This window comes from Dasypus novemcinctus, chromosome 14 (assembly GCF_030445035.2).
Source record: "Dasypus novemcinctus isolate mDasNov1 chromosome 14, mDasNov1.1.hap2, whole genome shotgun sequence".
Taxonomy (NCBI): Eukaryota; Metazoa; Chordata; class Mammalia; order Cingulata; family Dasypodidae; genus Dasypus; species Dasypus novemcinctus.
This window is the reverse complement of record NC_080686.1, coordinates 42843331-42866067: the sequence shown is the minus strand read 5'-3', so window position 1 is coordinate 42866067 and position 22737 is coordinate 42843331. Positions and strand designations below refer to the sequence as shown.

General features: G+C 40.6%; 1 protein-coding gene and 1 long non-coding RNA gene across 8 annotated transcripts in view; one reads left to right on the top strand and one right to left on the bottom strand.

The window, feature by feature from the left end:
* TPD52 (tumor protein D52) overlaps window positions 1–22737 on the top strand; it is a 99757-nt gene that overhangs the window by 47253 nt on the left and 29767 nt on the right. Inside the window, exon 1 of one of the 6 annotated variants that reach the window (XM_012519870.4) lies at window positions 9973–10632. The exons of 3 other annotated variants lie outside the window; for them this stretch is intronic. In XM_012519870.4, the coding sequence (XP_012375324.1) occupies window positions 10509–10632 (124 nt within the window). In that variant the 5' untranslated portion in view covers window positions 9973–10508. Of the gene's footprint in view, window positions 1–9972; window positions 10633–22737 lie in introns of those variants that run through there. 2 more of the 6 variants (XM_058275670.2, XM_004479098.5) reach the window with 2 other exon arrangements.
* Window positions 10811–17692, bottom strand: LOC131273268 (uncharacterized). Of its 2 annotated transcripts, XR_009180434.1 has the most exons (4): window positions 17401–17692; window positions 17119–17212; window positions 16834–16995; window positions 10811–11419 (listed from the first exon to the last, which is right to left on the bottom strand). It is a non-coding gene; the product is annotated as an uncharacterized lncRNA (long non-coding RNA). The 2 variants fall into 2 exon arrangements; XR_009180435.1 differs by lacking the exon at window positions 17119–17212.

The following is a 22737-nucleotide window of genomic DNA, read 5'->3' as shown; positions in this document are numbered from 1 at the left end:
AATCAAGTTCACATTCCTCAACCTGCCTATCAGGGCCCTCCTCACATTTTCACTTCCTGTGGGCCCTGGACCAGCAGCTCCGCCCAACCAGGAGCTTGTTAGCAGTGCAGGCTCACAGGCCAAATATGCATTGTACTAAGACCCTCAGATGATCTGTATATGAAGCACTCGTCATCTTGTTTTAACTGCAGCCAGGCTTTCTCGTACTACAGAGAGGGTACAGGCTCTGCAGGTACACTTCCTAGTTTCAAATTCCAGCTCTTTCACTTATTAGCTTTATGTCCATATGCATTTTTATGTAAATTGACTTTGCCTTCTTTCCCTTCTGAAAAATGGTTATAATTGCAGTGCTTTCCTCACAGAGGTTTTGAAGATTACATAAGAAATTATGTAAATAATGGAGCATCTGCCTTTGTGGTTTTCTTTTGAATTACATATTTAAGTACTTTTTTGGTGCTCAGTTCATAGGACCTCCTCCCTTACCATCTTTATTAAGTAGAGGTTTGTTTATTGAAACATAGTGGAGAGAGAATGAAATAGTGAGAAAACTTGAATGATATTTCAACTAGACCTAACAGACCTATATAGAACACTTCACTCAGCAACCTTAGGATACACATTTTTCTTTGGCGCACGGGGTTAATTGCTTGTTTTGGTCGTAAGACAAGTCTCAAGAAATTTGAAAACATTGAAATCATTCATTATCCATTTTCCAATCACAATGGAATGAGGCTAGAAATCTATAACAAAGGGAGAAATGTAAAATTCACAAATATGTGGAAATTAAACAATGCACTCTTAAGAAAACAGTGGGTCAAAGAAGAAATTACAAGAAAAAGGAATTCTCTTGATGAATTAAAATGAAAACACAATATAATCAAACCTTATGGTATGCAGCAAAGGAAGTGCTGAAAGGGAAATGTGTAGTTCTAAATACATACGTTAAAAAAGAAGTAAGATCTCAAATCAGAGATTTAACCTCTTAACTGGAGGATCTAGAAAAAGAGGAGCAAACTAAACCCAAAACAAGCATAAGGGAGGAATAACAAAGAACAGAGCAGAGAAAAGGAAATACAGAATTATAAAAACAATAGAATCAACAAAACCAAAAATTGGTTCATTGAAAATATCAATAACACTGACAGCCTTTAGCTAACCTGATAAAGAAAAAAAAAAAGGATGCAAATAGCTAAAATCAGATATGGGGGGAGGGCATTACTACTGACCCCACAGAAATAAAGAAGATTATAAAAGGATATTATGAGCAACTGTATACCAACAAATTAGATAATCTAGGTGAAATGGAAAATTCCTAGAAACAAACTACATTGAGGAGGAAATAGAAGACTGCAGCAAACCAATAACAAGGAGAGAGATTAAATCAGTAATCAAAACCTCCCAACGAAGAAAAGCCCAGGAGTAGGTGGTATTGCTGGTGAATTTTACCAGATATTCCAAGAAGAGTTCACACAAGTCCCATTCAGACTCTTCCAAAAAATTGAAAAGGAGGAAACACTCCCTAACTCGAACTGGTCCTATGAGGCCAACTCATCCTAATTCCAAAACCAGATGAAGATACCACAAGAAAAGAAAATTACCAAATCCCCTATGTATATGATGCAAAAATCCTCAACACAATTCTAGCAAAATGAATCCAACAGCATATTAAAAGAATTATACATCATGATCAAGTGGGATTTATTCCAGGTATACAAGGGTGCTTCAACATAAAATCTATCAATGTAATACACCACATTAATATAGCAAAGGAAAAACAAAACAAAACATCTCATCATCTCAATTGATGCATAAAAGGCATTTGACTAAATCTGGAACCACTTCTTGATAAAAACAACTAGAAAACTAGGAATTACAGGAAACTTCCTTAAAATGACAAAGGGCATATATGAAAAACCCATAGCTGACATCATACTCGATGAAGACAGGAAGTTTTCCCTCTATCAGGTACAAGACAAGGATGCACACTATCACCACTGTTATTCACATTCTGCTGGAAGTTCTAGCCAGAGCAATTAGACAAGAGAAAGAAAAAAGGTATCCACATTGGAAAGGAAGAAGTAGCATTTCCTTGATTGTAATTGACATGATCCTATGTACAGAAAATCCTGAAAATTCCATAAGAAGAGCTAATAAATTAATTCAGCAACATAGCAGGGTACAAGATCAGCACCTCCAAAACACCAGTACTGTTTTTATATACTAGCAATGAACAAACTGAAGAGGAAATCAAGAAAAAATTACATTTACAATTGCAACTAAAATAATCAAATATCTAGGATTAATTTAAGAATGTATAGGAGTTATACACACAAAAGAACTACAAAACACTGCTAAAAGGAATCAAAGAAGACCTAAATAAATGGAAGGATATTCCACGGTCATGGACTGAAAGACTAAGTATCAGTAAGATGTTAATTCTACCCAAAGTGATTTACAGATTCAACACAACCCCAACCAAAATTCCAACAGCCTTCTTTGTAAGAATGGAAAAGCCAGTCATCAAATTTATATGGAAGGGTAAGGGGCCCTGAATGGCCAAAGCTATCTTGAAAGAGATGAATGAAGTTGAAGGAATCACACTTCCTAATCTTAAAATTTATTAGAAAGCCACAGTAATCAAAGAGAATGGTACTGGCTCAAGGATAGACATGTAGACCAATGGAATCAAATTAAGAGCTCAGAAATAACACCCCACATCTCTAGCCAGTTTATTTTTGACAAGGGGGTCAAGTTCAACTCAAAGGGGAGAAAATATTCACCTCAGTAAATGATGCTGAGAAAACTGGATATCCATGTGCAAAAGAAAGAAGGTGGACCTCTTCCTCACACCAATTACAAAAAGTAAAGTGGATCAAAGACCTGAATATAAGAAATGAGACTATAAAACTCCTAGAAAAAACATAAAACACAGGGAAGCATCTTCAGGACTTTGTGCTAGGCAGTGGTTTCTTAGAGTATACCAAAAGCACTAACAAAAAAAGGAAAAACATAAATGGGACTTTATCAAAATAAAAAGCTTGTGTGTATCAAAGGACTTTATCATAATAAATCTAATAAGGATTTAATATCCACAATAAACAACTGCTACAACTCAATAACAAAAAAATAATCTGATGAAAAAAATGGACAAAAGACTTCAATAGCCATTTCTCCATAGAAGATACACAAATGGGCAATAAGCACATGGAACGATGTTCAACATCATTGGTCATCAGGGAAATGCAAATCAAAATCACAATGAGATACCATTCCAGACCCACTAGAATAACTACTATCAATAAAAGGGTTTTGTGTGATCTATGTATCTTAAAAAAAAAAAAAAAGATAATAAAAGATTGAAAAAAAATGAACTAAAAAAAATAAAATAAATCAAAGGGTGTCAACACCCAGAGGAACAGATTAGTTTTCTCTATGGAACTTACAAAAATAATCTTAAACTGCCCCAATGTTTCAGAACAAACTCAATTTATGATTTGTAAAATAGAAAATGTTTTTGCCTGCATGGGTCTGTAATTCAATGTGCAAATGCTTCTTGCTGAAAGGATATAAGTCTGTACTCAAAATAAACAAAACATAACTAAAACTGTTACTGGCCTAGAACTATGTATGTTGCACAAAAAATAAACAAAAGCACAAAAAAACTCCAAACTTAGTGGAAAAAAAAAAGAAAAGGGAAAATTACAAGTGGTGTAGAGGATGTGGGAAATACGAACAATGGTTCATTGTTGGTGGGAATGTAGAATGGTGCAACCACTGTGGAAAATAGTTTGGTAGTTCCTCAGAAAGATAGGTGTAGCATTACTATATGACCCAACAATCCCATGTCTAGGTGAATATTCAAAAGAATTAAAAGCAGGGAATTGAGCAGATACTTGCAGATACTCATGTTCATAGTGGCATTATTCACAAATGCCAAAAGATGGAGTAACCCATGTGTGTATCAATAGTTAAATGGATAAACAAGTGTGGTATATACATGCAATGGAATACTATTCAGTTGTAAAAAGAAATGAAGTTCAGATCCAGTCTAGGATCAGGTAGGATCTTTAGTTGTCATGTCTCTTTAGTCTCCTTTAATGTGGATCACTTCACAGCCTTCCTTTGTCTTTTATGACATTGACATTTTTGAAGAGTGCAGCCTCTTCCCATTTGAAAAATAGAACCTTCCTCATTTGGAATTTGTCTGATGTTAGAGTCAGATTATGTTTTCCTAGCAGAATACTGCCTGGATATTCAGGGTGTTGCATCTGAAGACATGCCTTGGCCATTGCCTCTCATTGGTGAGGGTAATTGTGATCATCCAGTCCAGGTGTGTCCATTTTCTCTGCTGTATAGTTGCTATATTTCCCCCAGTAACAAATAATTAATCTGTGGGGAGGACTTTAAGAACATGCAGATATCCTGCTCTTCATCAACATTTCTCCGTAGTTTAGCATTCACTGATGATTTTTGCCTGAGTCTTTACAATAATGATCTATACTTGGCATTCTTCAGTAAGAGTCTTCCTTCTCCTTAAATACTTATGTATCCGTTATTCGCATGGACTCATGGATTCCTATTTTTTCCATGGTTTATTATTCGCCGCTGTCTTGAATTATGCTGGTGATCAAATTGTCCTACATTTGACTAGTGGGAGCCCTTTCAAGTTGGCTCCTCAGCACATGTCATTGGGACATATCTGTAGTGTCTGAATACCCAAGGCATGCCTCTCCCGTTGGGCAGATACATTGTCTGTTTCTTTGAGATGTCCTTTGGGGCCCCTGCAAGTAAATTTTGCAGTGTCATGTATTTCTTAAATCAGACTGTTCCTTAAGTGCCCTTCAAATTTGGGGAGAATCTTTTCTGACATGTTTGAGTGATGTGGTAATAGGCAGACAGAAACTTAATTTATAATCATTTGTACTTACTTCCATTTCCATTGGCAATAAAATGATTTATCTAAAGAGTTATTACTCTGTAGTAATAACTTTACTAGTTACACTGAGAAGACTTCCGAGCTGCCCAAAGGCTCCCTCTTCTGGCAGTGCAGTGCCTGAGCACTTTTCTGGGTTTATGTAAGACATGGATTTCTCTTTCTGCCCATTTTCTTTTGGTTGGTTGGTTTCTCTCTACAATTATTACACAACCATGGGATCATATAATACAAACAGTTTTGGAACTTACTTTGCTTATTAAATGTGTCCAAAATATTTTTCCATATAAAACAAATATATCTGAATCATCCTATTTGTGTTTACATAATTATCTATTACATACATGTTCTATTTTGCATTTAAAACAATCCACCTTTATGTTTTTGTATTATTTTTCCATTTTAGATAGTACTAAAATTAACATTCCTTGCATGTTTATCAATTATATGTGGTTGTATTAGTCAGCCAAAGGGGTGCTGATGCAAAATACCAGAAATTGGTTTGTTTTTATAAAGCGTATTTATTTGGCATAGGAACTTAAAGATACCAGGCCATAAAGCATAAGCTACTTCCCTCACCAAGGTCTATTTGGAGCAAGATGGCTGCCGACATCTGCGAGGGTTCAGGCTTCCTGGGTTCCTACAGTCCTGAGGCTTGCTTTTTTCTGGGTCCAAGGTTCCTTCTTTCCTGGGGCTGGCTTCTTTTTCCTCTGCGTGCTGATTTCCCAGGGCTCCAGTTTAATTCTTTTTTTTTTTAAAGATTTATTTTTATTTATTTAATTCTACTCCCCTCCCCTGGTTGTCTGTTTTTCTGTGTCTTTTTGCTGCATCTTGTTTTCTTTTGTCCGCTTCTGTTGTCGTCAGCGGCACGGGAAGTGTGGGTGGCGCCATTCCTGGGCAGGCTGCTCCCTCCTTCGCGCTGGGCGGCTCTCCTTATGGGCGCACTCCTTGCGCGTGGGGCTCCCCTACGCGGGGGACACCGCTGTGTAGCACGGCACTCCTTGCGCGCATCAGCACTGCGCATGGGCCAGCTCCACACGGGTCAAGGAGGCCCGGGGTTTGAACCGCGGACCTTCCATGTGGTAGACGGACACCCTAACCACTGGGCCAAAGTCCGTTTCCCCAGTTTAATTCTTTAGCATCATACTCCCAACATCAAAACTCCAACATTAAAAACCCACCACTCTGTCCTTTGCCATGCCTTTTATCTGTGAATCCCCACCCACCAAGGGGCAGGAATTCAGTGCCCTAATCATGTGACCCAATCAAAGCCCTAATCATAACTTAATCAGGCCCCAGTGCAGATCACATAATTCAGTATCTATTTTTGGAATTCATAACCAAACTGCTACAGTGAAATATTAAATAAAACTTGATAAATGGGTAGGAATTTGACAAGTAAAAATATAGGGTAAGGCAGCTCTAGTTTGAGAAAATTTTTTAGACAAAGTTTATGATGCGTTCAAGAAAGGAAATCAATTTTGGTTGTATCATGTTGTGGAAAACATGGGAAATATGGTTGGAAGATAGTGGTCCAGGACTCTTTCTGTTGAAAGGATTAAATCCACCTCCAACCCTAAGTGAAACAGAACAGAAACTTCCTCGTTTAATAAGTGGGAAGCTCGGGGGTAGCTGATCTAGGAGTTCAGCTGCTGCTACTGGTCCATCTCTTACCTGTTTGTATTTCTTCTTCCGTCCCTCTGGTCTCAGGACTGACTCTCTCTGGTCCTCTTGCCTATTGGCATGAGGAGGGAAGGCGGCCTGGCCCCTCCACCCCACACCCAACAGCCCAGGATACCGGAAGAGCCTCTCTCGTCCCTTACGCATGTCAGGGAGGGCCTCTGATTGGCGCTGTGTGGTCAGATGTCTACCCTCAGGCCACCCCTGTGAACAAGGGCGTGGGAAGTCTGCGTGGAGCACATCTGAGACCAGGCCCCCCCTCAAGCCAGGGGACAGGGCAGACTAGGGTAGACTCTTCCCCTCAGAGCCCTGTGGAATGGGCGAGGTGGAATTCCCCAGGGGAAAGAAGATGCTAAATAGACAAGACAGGAAACCACAATGTCTTTGGGCCTGGTCTCACCTACAACAGTCCAGGTGAGTCTGAAGTAGGGTGTGGGTGGTGACAGTAGAAAAGAGGGAGAGGATGAAAGGTCCATTCGGTGCATTGCAGGGCCCACTCCTGGTGCCTCCTCAGAGAGGGGGAGGACTTGGGAATGTTTCCTCTGATGGCAGGCCTGGGTGGCTCAGGTACGGGGACTGTAGAGAGGAGTATCATAGTTTTAGAATAAAGCGAGTGAATTCAGTCTTGTATGTGGTGATTTTGAAGTACCTTTGGACGAGCCATGTGGAAATGCCCAGCAGGATAGGACCAAATCTTACCTGATTCTCCCTTCCATGAGATAAGTAGTCCAGAGCAGGAAATATTAAGACACATGTGAAGGAAAAGAGCTCCCTCTGATACAAAGGCTTCCCTCCATCTTGCGTGATGGAGCAGCCTCTGTGAGTCTCTTTCCCATCCTATACAACATTTCCACAATTATCTTTATTAGATTTACTTTTTATCTTACCTCTACCTGGCTCAAGAACATTCAGTGTTGGCTTTTCTGTGGTTTTTTTTTTTTTTTTTGTTTCTGTGTGTGTGTGTGCATGCGCACATTTTGCATAGTTAGGATTAGTTATAAACATTTGTCATTCAAGGTCCTTAGTGGTCTGTCCCCAAGCTGTATTACCATTTTTACTTTCCTAACTACCTTCTCTGTGTGTGACTCTTGAGCCAGCTGAGCATTTGCCATCTGGTTAGTGCATTTCATGATTTTCCTATCTCTGGTGCTCTGTTCTCACTCTTCCCACATGCTGGGATGCCTGATGGGGATCTGACCAGGGAAACTGAGAACTGCATCTGCTTGAAAGAAGCAGTGTAGTACACAACATTACTAAGAACACCTAAGAAGGTAGAGTGAAAATCTTAGAAAATACTTGCAGTCATAAGACGTTTGATGCCTTAGGTGTATTTTTCATTCCATTTCTGGGTATATACCACAATAGAGAAGGCAGAGCCTACCGTGGAGGGGAGAACATAGAGGCACAGGTGGGCTGGTCCACGGGCACCACCCAGTGAGCCTGCTGCTCCTGCTGGGAGCCAGAGCCAGGAGAAGAGGCTGGCAAACCCTGGGAAGGCTTCTGAGGAGGAAGAATGAATTTGGCAAGCAGGAGAACAGGTGGCATTTCAGGCAGAGGGTGCAGCATGGTTGACAACACTGAAGCACAGAGGTGCGGAGTTTGTGAGGACTGGTCAGAGGTTTTGGAGGTGGCTGTGGCTTGCATTGTATGTATGTCTGTGTGAATTACCTTCACACAAACAGTATGGCTATGGGAGGAAGAATTCCTGGGGAAACTTCTACCAGTTATTTTGTGACAGAATGCAGAGACTCTGGAGAGGTCTAGGGAGCCCAGTAACCACACTCTAGTCCAGGGACGTAACTGCAAGTCCTGCCCTATCACAGTAAGAGATAGCATGAATTTCAAGACACCAGCGAATTCACTCCTTCAAATAGCAATTTAAATAGAAGCCATTTATTCTATTGTTACAGAAGGAACAACATTTCCAGTTGTCCAAATTTTGCTATCTTTTAGGAGAAAAATACAGGTTGGGTTTTTTTTTGTGGTTAAAAATAAAATTTTAAAAAACAAAAATTTTTAAAAACAAAGTAGCCTTGCCAAAATAGTGTACAGCATAAGACTAGGAGGAAAATATAGAATATGGATCTTAAGTTGAGATGAATGTAAAATATCTTGATGCATGTATATTTCATATGCTAGACACAGGTTTTTTTTTAGGAGGTACTGGGTATTGGACCCAGCACATATGAAGCAGGTGCTCATACACTGAGCTACACCTGCTCCACTCACACAGATATTTTTTAATGCTTAGAACTTACCAGGTTGCATATTTACTTGTAATCTGGGGAGAGTATATTGAGTTCCCTTTTTATCAGGTAAATTTGGAAAGGCAGACTACTGCCCTCTTTTGTTATGTAGGAAAGACCATTGCTCACCCAAGGAGGCCTGCCTTTATTTTACCTCCTTAACACTGGATGAGGGGCGGTGGACATGGCCCAGTGGTTAGGGCATCCGTCTACCACATGGGAGGTCTGCGGTTCAAACCCCAGGGCCTCCTTGACCCGTGTGGAGCTGGCCCACGCGCAGGGCTGATGTGCGCGAGAAGTGCCCTGTCACGCAGGGGTGTCCCCCGCGTCAGGGAGCCTCACGCGCAAGGAGTGCACCCCATAAGGAGAGCCGCCCAGGGCGAAAGAAAGTGCAGCCTGCCCAGGAATGGCGCCACACACACGGAGAGCTGACAAAACAAGATGAGACAACAAAAAGAAACACAGATTCCCGTGCTGCTGACAACAGAAGCAGACAAAGAAGATGCAGCAAACAGACACAGAAAACAGACAACTGGGGTGAGGGGGGAAGGGGAGAGAAATAAATTTAAAAAAAAATACTGGATGAGCCACATGGGGGAAACCCATAGCAACTGGGAGCAAAGGACCATCCTGGAGCAAAGTACCATCCTGGAGCAAAGGACCATCCTGTGAGCAAAGGCTGTATTTAGCTTAGAAAAGTTGTTAATTAAATGGCTTTAAAATGTTTCCCAAGCTAACTGTGGCCCAGTCACTGCAGGCCATGCTGTCTGCCCAAAGGGAAACCGGTTTTCCCAGTGTGTTTGCACACAGTTTATTGCAGCACCTGCCATGGCTCTAGTTACACAAAGGTGTGGGAATACCTGGTGGCTTTACTTTCAAAGTTGATTCTTCTCTTCTCAATATAAGGAATTACACCATCTTTCCAGAAAAGGGAAGGAAAGAGAACAGAAAAGAGAAAACAAATGGATGTTTTTGGTATAGACTCTACTTTAGGTAGAGTAATAATGGAAATAGTGCTTTATTTCTGTGCCAAGTTATGCTTAGAAAGCTGTTTATTAAACCAGGAAGTCTGGCTTTCAGAATTCTACTGTAATCCAGAGTGGAAAAACAAAGTATCACCCAGATGGCTTTTTGTGGGAGATTACTTACTGACTTGTAATCCTTCCTTGTCCTAGAAGATTAAGCCTGCCCTGATATAGTTGTGGTCAGCTGACTGGTTAAAAGACAATAAATTGTAGTTTCTTGTTGTAACTCTGCTAGGGTCTGAGGTTTGCTAGGACTGTTTGTACCTTCGGGTGATACTGCAGAACCTGACCCTCCCTTGTTTACTGAAGAAAGCGCCGAGCCCTCCGCTGCCCAGGTTGGTCATTGTTGACTGAAATTAACTGCAGATGGTGAATGGACTGTTGGGGGCAAGTCATTTATTAAACAAGTCTGCCCTGTCTGCTTGTCTTGAGGGCGTGAAGGCTGCTGGAAGGAACTGTAGCACCTGGGCTGGGAAGGCAGGCTCTCTCAGCCCTGGGGTGGATTTCCCCAATAAGTTTGTGCCAGCGGTGAACTAAGAGAATAATGGCCAGAGGGGATTCAGCTGAAGAATAATAGCAGGTGGTTCCAGAACGATGCATTTGCCTTGAAGGGATTATAGAGAAATGGATTCATATGAGGACTACAAGTCACCATTTGATTTTGACAAAGGAGTGAACAAAAACTATCTCTACTTATCTCCCAGTGGAAATTCATCTCCACCTGGATCGCCTACTCTTCAGAAACATGGTAACTACTAATTATGGAAAATTGTTTACTGTAATGAAATCTAGGCATAACTTGGGGTTTGCCGTACTTTAAAATTATTAGTGTAAAAATGTGCAGAGTGTTACTGTGTTGAAATTAGTTCACAAAACTGTTAGGAGATTCAAAGTGAAGAGATAGATGACTCATCAACTATAATATATGTAGGATGATTAAAGTCAGTCTTATTTATTTAGGCATTAGGGTTCTTCAGATCATGTTGAATGGGTTGATGGATAACAAATAAGGAGAAATCGAAAGGGCTTTGTTTCCAGTCACCTGTCTAATTCTTGAAGCCACCCTTGAGTTTGTCTTTGATAAAATGAGGCTTAGGCATCTGCAGTACTGCCTAAATTTAAGGTACTGCTAATGGATAATCCTGGATTTTGTTCTGGAATACTGAAGATGGCAAACATAAATATCAGGCAAGGGATTTTTTTTTTTAATAGAAAAATTCAAAATGACGGTAGCTTTGGAAACAGTATTCCTTCATAGGTGCCGCTAGGAGATTGTTCTGAGGCCTGGGCTGCGGGTGGTGAGGACGTGAGCTGACCAGACCAAGGCAGATGAAAGCTGGGAGCAGCCGAGCCATTGGACAGCTAAAGCTGGGAGACGTTCCAGGGACCTCCGTAACTTGCCAGAGAAGCAGCCAGGTTTTCTTAGAAGTAATGTTTAAAAAAAAAAAAAATTAAGAACAGCAGAGTAGGTGTAGTTCAGTGGTTGAGGGTCTGCCTCTCACATTCTATGTCCCAGGTTCAATCCTTGGAAACTCCTTAAAAAAAAAAAAAAAAGAATTGGTCAAATTTTGCTCTTTTTAAGCATAAAAATAGGTAAATTAGAAAAATCGTAAAGGATGTAGCAGAAAACCTAACTGTAAATAATTTAGGTTTGTGTATTTGATGACAACAGGAAGCAGGCTAAAGCAACTATCATTTGGTTGTAATTGGTAGCCACCTTTGGGGGTAGTTTGGATTTTCAGGAAGGGAAAAATGTTGAAAACAGAAGGTGCTAGAACTGATCTCTACAAGTCAGGACTAGTAGGCAGCAGCTAGATGGCTGCTGGGGAGTCCGATTGCTGGGAAACTTTCCGCCTGATCTTCCCCTGTCTTCATGGTCCGTTTTGAGCCTCTGTAATAGAGTGGGCAAGAATCTTCTCAGGTACCTATCTTAAAAGGATGATAGCATACGTTCTTTTTTAAAAATAGATTTTACTTTTAAAGAGTTTTAAATTACAGAAAAGTTACATTGAAATTATGAGGGATTCCCTTGTACCCCCCCCACATCATCCCCTACTTTTTTTTAATGTAGCAGTACACTTTATTATGATTTATCTGTAAAAGCTGCTCATTAAAACATGTACATTTGAAAAATGACTCACTTGTGGTAAGAACTAACCTACATACAGTGATAATCTAAAAAATGAAACCATCATAGTGACATTTATCAGTACTTCACATAGCTAACAAATACTGAAGGAGGCAGCTAACTACGATTATTATAACTTTAAAGCCAAAACTTAAGCACAAATCAGATTTAAGAGAAACTTCAGAATGTTCACATTTGTATGCATTTTTGGCTGAAGTTTCAAAGATTCCACATGTAACAAAATCGCAACTTTGAATCAAAATGAATATTTAAAAAAATTAAGCCTTGTGACAAACTTACTCTACAGAAGCAAGGAAACAATGAATAGTAACAGCAGTATATTTCTAGGAGAAGAAGCAATCACTTTCTCTATCATAAAACAAAAGTCAGTGAGTCAACATTTTAATAACACTGACCAAGTTATTTTCTATTCAAGAATTTGCTTTTCAAGTTGTGTCTTTAAAATGTATCCATCCATATATTTGGATTAAATTAAATTTATACATCAAAAACATGCTCAGAATTCTAATCTTAAGTATAAACCATAACTTATCAAAGTATAGTCCCAGTACTATACAATAATCTACAATTTAGATTTAAATGCTTCTTCTGAAAGACTTCTCTTACAAATAGGAATTTTGCCCTGTTTCTCCAGAATAAATGTCCTGGTGACTAAAACTTTATATGATAATCAAAAAAGACAGATTCAAATAATTCATGCTATACATTTTCCTTTATTGGGCTTTAATATAAACTCTTTTCAAATCTCTCACGTTTGTTTTTTCCTTTCAGGCTGCAGCACTCCCCTTTAGTATCTCTTGCAAAGCTGGTCTTTTGGTAACATACTCTGTTTTTGTTTGTCTATGAAGACTTCAAACTCACCCTCATATCTGAAGGACCTCTTTGCTGGATACAGGATTCTTGGCTGGCAGTTTTTCTCTTTCAGTACCTTAAGTACGTCGTACCATTTTCTTCTCTCCTCTCTGGTTTCGGATGAGAGGTCAGCATTTAATCTTATCGAGTTTCCCTTGTATGTGATACTTTGCTTTTCTCTTGCTGCTTTCAGAATCCTCTATCTTTGATATCTGTCATTCTGAATATTAGGTGTCTCTGGTAGGTCTTTTCAAATTTATTTTGTTTTCCTTCTTGGATATTGGTATTTATGTTCTTCATTAGGGTTGGGAAGTTCTTATTATTTCTTCAAATATTCTTTCTGCCCCTTTTCCATTCTCTTCTCCGTCTGGGACACCAGTAATACAAATGTTGGTGCGTTTTGCATGGTCATTCAATTACCTGAGCCTCCATTCCATTTTTTCCCATTGTCTTCTCTTTTTATTCTCCTATCTTTTCTAGTTCAGATATGCTGTCCTTGAAATCACTAATTTTGTCTTCAAGCAATTCAAATCTGCTCTTATGTGCCTCTTACGTATTTTTAATCTCACCCTTTATATCTTTCACTCCCATAAGGCCTGTTACTTTTTCTTTGCAGGCTTTCTTCTTTATGCTCTCCCAGTGTCTTCTTAATAGCCTTTATTTCTTTAGTTATATTTTCTTTAAATTCTTTGAAGTGATTTAGGAGAGCTGTGTGATTGTCACTTATTAATTGTGTTAAATTCTGTATCTCTTTAGCATATTTGGTTTGTTCTTCTGTCTGGGCCATCTCTTCCTGTTTCCTAGTATGGTTTGTAATTTTCTGCTGATGTCGAGGCATCTGAATATGTTGGTGTATTTATTCTAATGGCTAATTTCTCTCTCTGGCTTATTGCCTGCCGCCCCCCCCTCCCCAGCTCTTATTTGATATTTGCTTCAACTTATTCTTTCTTTAAAATTGCCCAGCTTAAGTTTTCAAAATTGGCCCAGGGATTCACTATGGAGGGCAGATTTTCTCCCAGGGATTGGATACTGAGGAGCATCAGCAGTTTTCATCCATGCAGTTTCCAGGCCAGCTGACAGATGGCGCTAGTCAGTACAGCATGGAGGTGTTTCAGTCTGGGCTTTGTTGTGTTCCTGTATTGAATCTCCAAATCAGATTCAGAGCACGCTCTGCTGGCTGAATTCACCAAAGAAAAGGACCCCGACCTCCCCTCCCTTTTCCTTTGAAACAGCTGACAGGGAGGAAGATGCCTGTTCCCCTCTCAGTCAACTACAGTGAGACGGGGGTTTACCCCAGCTTAATATCTTGGGGGTGGGAAAGGAGAACCCTTCCTGGCTGCCACTGGGGCTTGGTAACTCTGGTTTGTCTTTCTGGCTTCTTCATCTCTCTGTCCCTTGCCCTCCTGGGAGTTGTGTAGCACTGTCCTCATCTGCTGATCACCCCAAAGCAGGTCCCCTGGACAGCTTTTGGATCTTTCCCTGTTGTTTATGTGAGAGCATTCAGCTCTGTCAGTCTGTTGCCATCTTCCCACAGTAATAGCATACGTTCTAACTTCTGTGTATAAGAAATGCTTCAAGAGCAAAACAAACAGTAGGGAAGTTAAAGCTGGATAAGAGAGTAAAGCATAAAGTGGCAAGGGGCCATGGAATCTTTCCTGAAGATGGGCAATATCCCAAGACTTCAGGTGGACCTTCTGGTTGGTGAGCTGGTGGAGAGGCCCAGAAGGATTTAAGCTGCTTGTACTCTTCCCTCTCTTCCACTCTCCTTGCTCTCTGTCTCACTCCTTTCATCTCTCCCAGGTATAGTCATTGCTGCCTGCAGGTGTTTTCAGTTAAAACAAAGGCAATTGTAGGGTTGGGTATGTCTCTAGGCACATTTTTAAGAACTACCTTCTGAATTCCTGGAAGTAGTCTATAGGAGCCTAGGATCATGGAATTAAAAAACAAATGAACGACAACTAAAAGCAAACTCAAGTGTCCACTAGTGCACAGAGTTAGTAGTTTGCGTTAACTGAAAAGGAGGCTGGAGAGAGCATTAAAACAAACAAACCACCATAAGCAGTCATTTAGTAAGAACACTGGATTCAGAAATACTCAAATAAAAGCAGGGATCTAGAAGAGTGACTACCAGTCTCTGTGTCCTGGGGTTATGGGAACAGGGTCTGCACATGCCTCAGGGCATAAGAAACTTCAAATCTATTGGAACATCAAGCTTGGAGCATACATGGAGTGAATAATATGTAGATGGAATTTATAGCATCTCTTCCGTGTATATGTACTCATTGTATTTATATAGAGAGGCTTCCAGATGGAGATGCATTAAAAATACACTTAGGGAAGTGGATTTGGCTCAACTGATAGAGCATCTGCCTACCACACGGAAGGTCCAGGGTTCAAATCCAGGGCCTCCTGACCCATGTGGTGAGCTGGCCCACATGTAGTGCTGATGCCTGCAAGGAGTGTGGTGCCACGCAGGGGTGTCCCCGCATAGGGGAGCCCCACATGTAAGGAGTGCGCTCTGTAAGGAGAGCCGCCCCAGGCGAAAAAAGTGTAGCCTGCTCAGGAGTGGCACCACACACATGGAGAGCTGACACGGCAAGATGATGCAACAAAAAGAAACACAGATTCCCAATGCTGCTGACAAAAATGCAAGTGGACACAGGACACACAGTGAATGGACACAGAGAGTAGACAACTGGGTGGGGGCGGGGGGGGGGAAGGTGAGAGAAATAAAGAAAAAAATAAAATAAAATCTTAAAAAAACGTTTAAAAGTTCTTGTGACAAAGACCACTATGTATTAATCTACGGACAGGAAATGCCCCCAAAGGACTGATGTTAAAAGGAGTCCTACTCAGAAAGGTTGGGAAAACCGATCTTAAAAAACCTGTTATTTGATATTTATCCCAGATGCCATCGTGGAGCAAATGAAAAAGTAATGAAATTTACACTCTAGACAGGCTGTTCCTAAGAAGCAATCTGAGTGAGGAAGAGGATGAAGTCTAGTTGCTGGAACGGAAAGAGACTTCTAAACTCTTTGCTCATACCTGCCTTCAGAAGCACCTCATACATTTTGACCCAGAACCCTCATAACATACAAATATCTAGGTGTTACTAAAAGAAAATTTATGAAATAGACCTTATTGTTACTATATATGATGTACTCTGGAATTTTATTTCCTTTTTTCTTTAAAAAAAAATGCTCATCTGATGCTGCAAAATTGACTTCACAACACTGAGTTTGAAAAAACACTAATTTATAGTAAGTTTCAGAATCTGGAAATTAGGTGTTATTTTGTTGCTTTTTTTGTTTTTGCTCATTGCTCTTTTTCTCAGCACCTGGAATAATGCAGGCCATCTATTACTTAACAGATATTTTTTTAACGATTGAATGTATGGATGAGTGAATGCAATTGGAAAGGGCTCATTCACACTCGGTGTGTTTTACAGATACGAAAATTGGGGACAAGAGAGCTGTTGTGATACCCCCAAAGCACAGAGCTCAGCTGTCCTAAACTGGAACTAGCACTTATCTCCCAGTTCTTAATCCGGTGTTTTCTGTTTATTTTAAACCACAACCTCTCAACCTCTCTGGTAATGGATATTATAGAAAATGTTAATCATTCAGTACCTGACCTCTCTTTTGGTCAAGGGTTATTTAATGTGGAAGTAACTCATTGATTTTTTAAGTGCTGGCTGAACCTGAACCTTCCATTCCAATGTGTAATTGCCACGCGATGATCTTGCTTGCGTTTTCTCCCCCATTTTATGACATCTATAAGGATAGAATCCCAAATGTTATTTACATGGGAACATTCTTCCTCTTAAGAATTTTCTAATTTATAGGACAGTCCAAATCTGGTTTGTAGCATTGGTTATTTCTAGTGATTTCAAGAAAAATGAACAATTTAAACAGCTGACATTTTAATTTAATGCTATGTGAAACTTACCAGAGACTGAAAACTGAAACTGAAATTCCTCAGTTCATAGTTCTTATTTCCATTCTGTTTTACCCTTTTTGGGTTTTTACTCTGTTATTTCCACTTCAAGTTTTTCATGATTGTTTTCACCTGATTCTATTGGCATTTAGAGGTCTTCAGTAGCAAACATATCTGTGGTTTATAAAATAAAAGAGCAGAATTTAATAAGTGTAAAACCTCTTGATTCCTAGAGAGGAAATTTAAGGATAGAAATTACTTCCTCTCTGGAGATCCCCAAATTTCTCCATGGCTGACCTTTTGGCTCTTTGTGGAGTGCCCCAGTTACCACCAGAGTTATGCTTGATGAGGTGGGGACTGGTGCTGAAATAATTGAAGATTTTTTCTCTCCCTGTTTTTAAAGATGAAAGAGATTTAAGAATCAGTTTTAGAATATGTAGTGGGAGCAACTAAGGCATTTGAAAATATGAATGTGTTGTGTTTTTGTGACCTTTCCTCCTCTCCCACTCCTGTGAAATGAAGTTTGGGAGGTCATCTTTTCACTTAGATAAGAAAACTGACCCCTTTCAGAAGCCTTACTTTTGTAGCTGAGTCCCAGGAACTTTCTCTGCCGGATCTGGCTCCCAAACTCTCTTTTCCTTTTAAGGGGTAGACCCCCTTAAGCCCCTCAGTCTATTTCCTTTCCTCTTCAGTAACCCTGGGAGTTAATCTTGGGGTTCCTGGGTCTTCCCCACAAATAAATGTAGTGGCTCGAGTTTCCTCAGCTTCTTTGATCTCCCAGCTGCCTCGATTGCACGAACTTGCTTTTCTCACCAGGGACCAATACGGAACCTTACAGCCTTGAGAAATCTAAAGTTTTTATGACTCTTGTGATTGAATCCGTGTCCTTTGAAGATAATCACTGTCAAAAGCTGCGTGTGTCCTTTCAGGTACTCCCTTGCCTTAAGCCAGTGGGAGGGGGGGCTGAGGCTGCTGCTGGCATCCAGCAGATGGAGGCCTGATGCTGCACAGTTCAGCCCCCACAGAGAATCACCCCGCCCAAGTGTTGGTCAGGCTGCGGTGGAGAAGCCCTACCTTAAGTGGCTTCTTTGTCTTTAGGGCCTTCTAAAGAGTGGGGGCCTCCAAATAGTCCTGTCACCTCTTCTGGGATTTTTCTATATCCGGAAACAAAGAAGGAAGCACAGAGAGTGGGAGTCACAAGCATAGATTTATAAGGGAAAAAATCTTTATCTTGTGATGTATTTGGATATTGTCATTAAAGATATTTTGAACTACATTTGTATCTCTTCCTTAACTATAGGTTTAAAAAGGTGGTGGGGGTGGGGAGGATATTTCCTCTTGTTTGTGCTTAAATGGCACAGTCTTAGAGACTGTAGTTTTTAATTGCTTCTCTGGTCTTAGAGCCATTGTTGCCCCTTAAAGAGTATATGAGAGAGGTATTCACAGTTTCATTTCCCAGAGAATTTTCTAGGACAGGATTATATACATTCATTCTTGGGTAGATAGTACTAACATTCAGGCTAAATAGCAGATACTTTAGACTTGTGTGTGTGTGTGTGTGGGGGGGCATGTACTTCCCTCCTAGCTGAATTTCCCTGGGGGCAGCTGACAGCCTGTTCTTCCTTTTGTGATGTCCTGCCCATACAACCATCGTGTCTTTGACTGCACACTTTTTCTGTAATGTCAAGGTAGGCAACGTGCTCCAAATAGGAACAAACTTTGTATAGCTTATGTATGAGGCAAGTTGCATTTCTTAGAAAGATGGCGTTTTTAGGTCTACTTTAAATAGAAAAATTTTTGTAGGTAAAAGCAGTGAGGTAGGAAAGCAATGTCTAAAATAGAATGCTCAAGATACAAGGTCAACAGCAAGGGAGACTGAACTCTCACTCTTACACAGCATAGCTGTGTACCTTCCCACGATTCATTTATCAGCCAGTGTTGCTGAGCATCTCTTCATCAGACTCTGCTTGGGCCTGTGATACAGGATGGGAACGCAGTGCTAAGATGCTAAGGCCAAGTGTTGGCTAGCCCAGTGAGCTCTGTTCCAATACATCAGGCACTACACACAGGTTGTCATATCCACAGTCTGTGTCATGGTTTGGAGAAAGCCTCTTAGACACTTAAAACCGAATTATTGGGACGCGGACTTGGCCCAGTGGTTAGGGCGTCCGTCTACCACATGGGAGGTCGGCAGTTCAAACCCCGGGCCTCCTTGACCCGTGTGGAGCTGGCCCATGCGCAAGGAGTGCCCTACCATGCAGGGGTGTCCCCTGCGTAGGGGAGCCCCATGCGCAAGGAGTGCGCCCCATAAGGAGAGCTGCCCAGTGTGAAAGAAAGTGCAGCCTGCCCAAGAATGGTGCTGCCCACACAGAGAGCTGACACAACAAGATGATGCAACAAAAAGAGACACAGATCCCTGTGCTGCTGACAACAACAGAAGCGGACAAAGAAGAAGATGCAGCAAATAGACACAGAGAACAGACAACCGGGGGGCGGGTAGAGAAATAAATAAATAAATAAATCTTTGAAAACAAAACAAAACTGAATTATTGAAATGAGTGGGACTTGAGAAATAAGGAGGGGGTTTCAGGCAGAGGAAAAAACACATGCAAAGACATAAAAAAAAAGAGAGAGAGTGTGTGAGCATGTTTCTGTGGAGGAATTGCTGGTTGGAAGATGTTGTAGGAGCACTGGGTGGGTAAGGGGAGTAGCAGGTAGTAGTAATAGGTGGGTTCCAGATTGAAAAGAGCAATGAGCTTTACTAGGAGTTGGGGAGCCCTTGAAGGGGTTAAGGCAAGGGAGTGACATAATCAGATGCATATTTAGAAAACCTGTTCTGGTGGCAGGATGGAAAATGGTTTGGAGAAAATACAGACTGTCAGGGAGCTTTGGGGACAGGAGTCTTAAGTGAGAAATGAAGAGGAGCTGAACAAAGGTAGGAGTGGTGGAATTGGAGGAAAGGAGAGACAGAGAAGTCTGGGAGAGTGCGATGGAGAGACTCTCTGAAAGGTAGGTTAAAATGCGGAGAAATCGGGAAGTGTGTGCCCCAAGGGATCAGGGAGCAGATTTCAGCTTGAGGTGGCAGTGTCAGCTGTCCCAGAGATGTCAAATCAGATAATGACCAAAAAATACCTTCCTCAGGTGAAGGCAAATGGGAGGGGCAGTTGCTAGATTGTAAAGGATTGAAGAGTGATGGGAGGTGAGGTAAGGAAATGATACCTGTGCACCAAGTTTTATGGAAGAGAAAGAGAAAAGAGCTGGGCTAAATTGTAGGGCACAGGAAAGTGGGGGGAAACAGATCCTTATTGAACATCTAATATGTGCCCTTTATGTTTATTATCCGTTCAAAACTTCTTATAAAAACCCAGATTGCTGGCATACTACCTTTTTGTTAGGGTGATTGGGGCTCTTAGAGGATAAACATTTGGTCAGAGGTCGCCCAGCTGGTAAATTTCTCATCTTTATACAACAAAGAGTTTGAATTAAATGATCCAAAAATCTTTTCAGATCTAAAATAGTATGAAAGTAGCTAAAAATTCTTTAATTGATAATCATTGAAAGTTTGCAAGGGAAGCAATTGGTCATAATTGGAAAGAAGGTCAACAGTGCCCCCCTTTTGGGTGTCTTTGGCACTGGACTCACAGCACCTGCACTGCGGAGCCAGAACGGTATTCACCAAACACTTAGTCATGGCTTAATTGTAGGTTCTAAATTAGTATAAAGCAGGCATTGCTTCTGTCCATGGTTGAAATCTGTGGGAGTATGTGGCTGTTAGGGATTGAATCATGTACCCCAGAAAAGACATGGTCAAGTCTCAATCCACATTCCTTTGATTATGAGTCCTTTTGTAAATAGGATCTTTGAAGATGTTATTATTACGGTGTAGATTCATTTGTGAATAGGATCTTATAAGATCTCACGTAGACGAGGCCAAATGGAATCCAACATGGCTGAAGTCCTTATAAGCAAAGGAAACTTGGACACAGTCAGTCAGTAGAAGTTAGAAGAAGCCAAAGATGAGGCAAGATCACCATGTGACAGAGGTAGCGATGCAAGCCCTGGAATCCCAAGGATTGCTGCAAACCAACACCAGAATGCTCTAGACTCCGGGAGAAAGCATGGCTTGTCAAGACCTTCATTCTAGGCTTTCCCTCCTCCAAATCTGTGAGCTGATAAATTCTTGCCTTTGAAGCCAACCAATTTGTGGTATTTGTCATAGCAGCCCGGGCAAACTGTAAGACAGTGGTGAAATGGGTGGTTTTGCATGGAAGGGTAAGGACATCTTATTGATTAAATCTTGAATAAATCAATTGGAAGAAAACATTGATTAACATTTGCTCAGTTCCAGGCATGGGGAGTACTGAGATTAGAAGATGAGAATCCTGACATTATTACTTCATAGTGTAGAACTCACAATCTGTTCATGATGGAATTCCTTTTTCTGTTCTCCTTCGCCCTGTGCCCATCTCCCTCTTCCTCACCACACTCACTCATATGTGCTTTTCCTTAACCCCAAAAAAAAAAAAAAAATGTAAGAACTTCATCCTCCTCAAATGACTTACAAGTTTTCTGAAGTCTGAAGTATTATATTTTATCAAATCACAGACACCTTAGATTGTAAGATGTACCATTATTTTTTGTTCCAATAAGGAAAAAAAACTGCTGCCAATTGAAGTAAAAAAACAATGCTTTATCATCACTTAATTCTTAAAATTTTATATTTATTGAAATTCTTTTAGATTATTTACATATGCATGTTGACCATGATGCTCCCCTATATATTTTATAAGTAAAATAAGTTAAAGCTTCCTCAAGACTTCTTCACATGCAGCCTGCCTTATCTGAATTGCTTTCCAACAATAATCAATGTCTACTCTATTTATTTATCTCACATAAAAAGTCTGTGAAGCAGCCTTTCTTAAAAGAGAGATCTGTAATCAGTTCTGGGATTTTTTAAGCCACCGACACTGTCTTTTGCAAATTTCAAAGCCTGCATGCAGGTAATAAACAACTGGGACATAATTGCAGCTTGGCTGACTGATTATACAATTTGCATCCTCAGTTTAAAGATGTAAAGTGGTTTTAAAAAAAATTGTGTTTTAGGACTGATGGAGCCTCATGTGCTCCTCTCTGTTCCATCCTGTCCATTCCTGTCCCACGCAAGGAGCTCAGGTCCTCTCACCTGGGCATCTAGCTGACATCCTGTCTCTTTTCTCCAGGCTCTGCCCAGTCCAGTCCCTTCACCTTCTTGCAGTTTCCAGAAGGCAAGTCTGGGCATGCCATTCTCCTGCTTAAAATTCTTTAGGGGAATCATGTGGAAATGGACAGGGTCTGTTTGTACAACTGGAAGAATTAAGGAAGTGGCTAAAATATTAATAACCCAATGGAACAAATTATTACTAATTTTCAGTTACTTGATCTTGATGGTAATGTCTGTGGCTTAGTAACCTGGGGAAAACCACATGTTCTCATACCCTCATGAAGTAAAAAGCCATTGTGGAGAAAGCCTCACACCTCTGTTTCTGGCATCCCTTCTGTGACTTGCCCTTTGCCCTGCTGTCCTCCTGGTATTTCTGAAAGAAAAAGTATGAAGGAGCAAGAGTTTGGAGTCAGAAAGACCCAATTTTAATCTTGCTTCTGAGACTTTGGGCAAGTTATTTAACCTCAGAGGGCCTCAGTTTCCTAATGGAAATAAATACTACTTCTCTCCACACAGTGGCTGGTACACTAGGCCTCAGTAAATTAATATAAGTCATATTTTCTCCTCCTCTTTGTTACAAAAACAGCTTATCAGATTCTGAGGAAGAACATTAAAATTAATGATCAAATGTAATTTGGGGGGATTATTTATAGTCTGAAGAAATCGATATTTTCAAAAAGTTGTTTCCTCCTTTCATGTCAGGAATGAGAAATTGA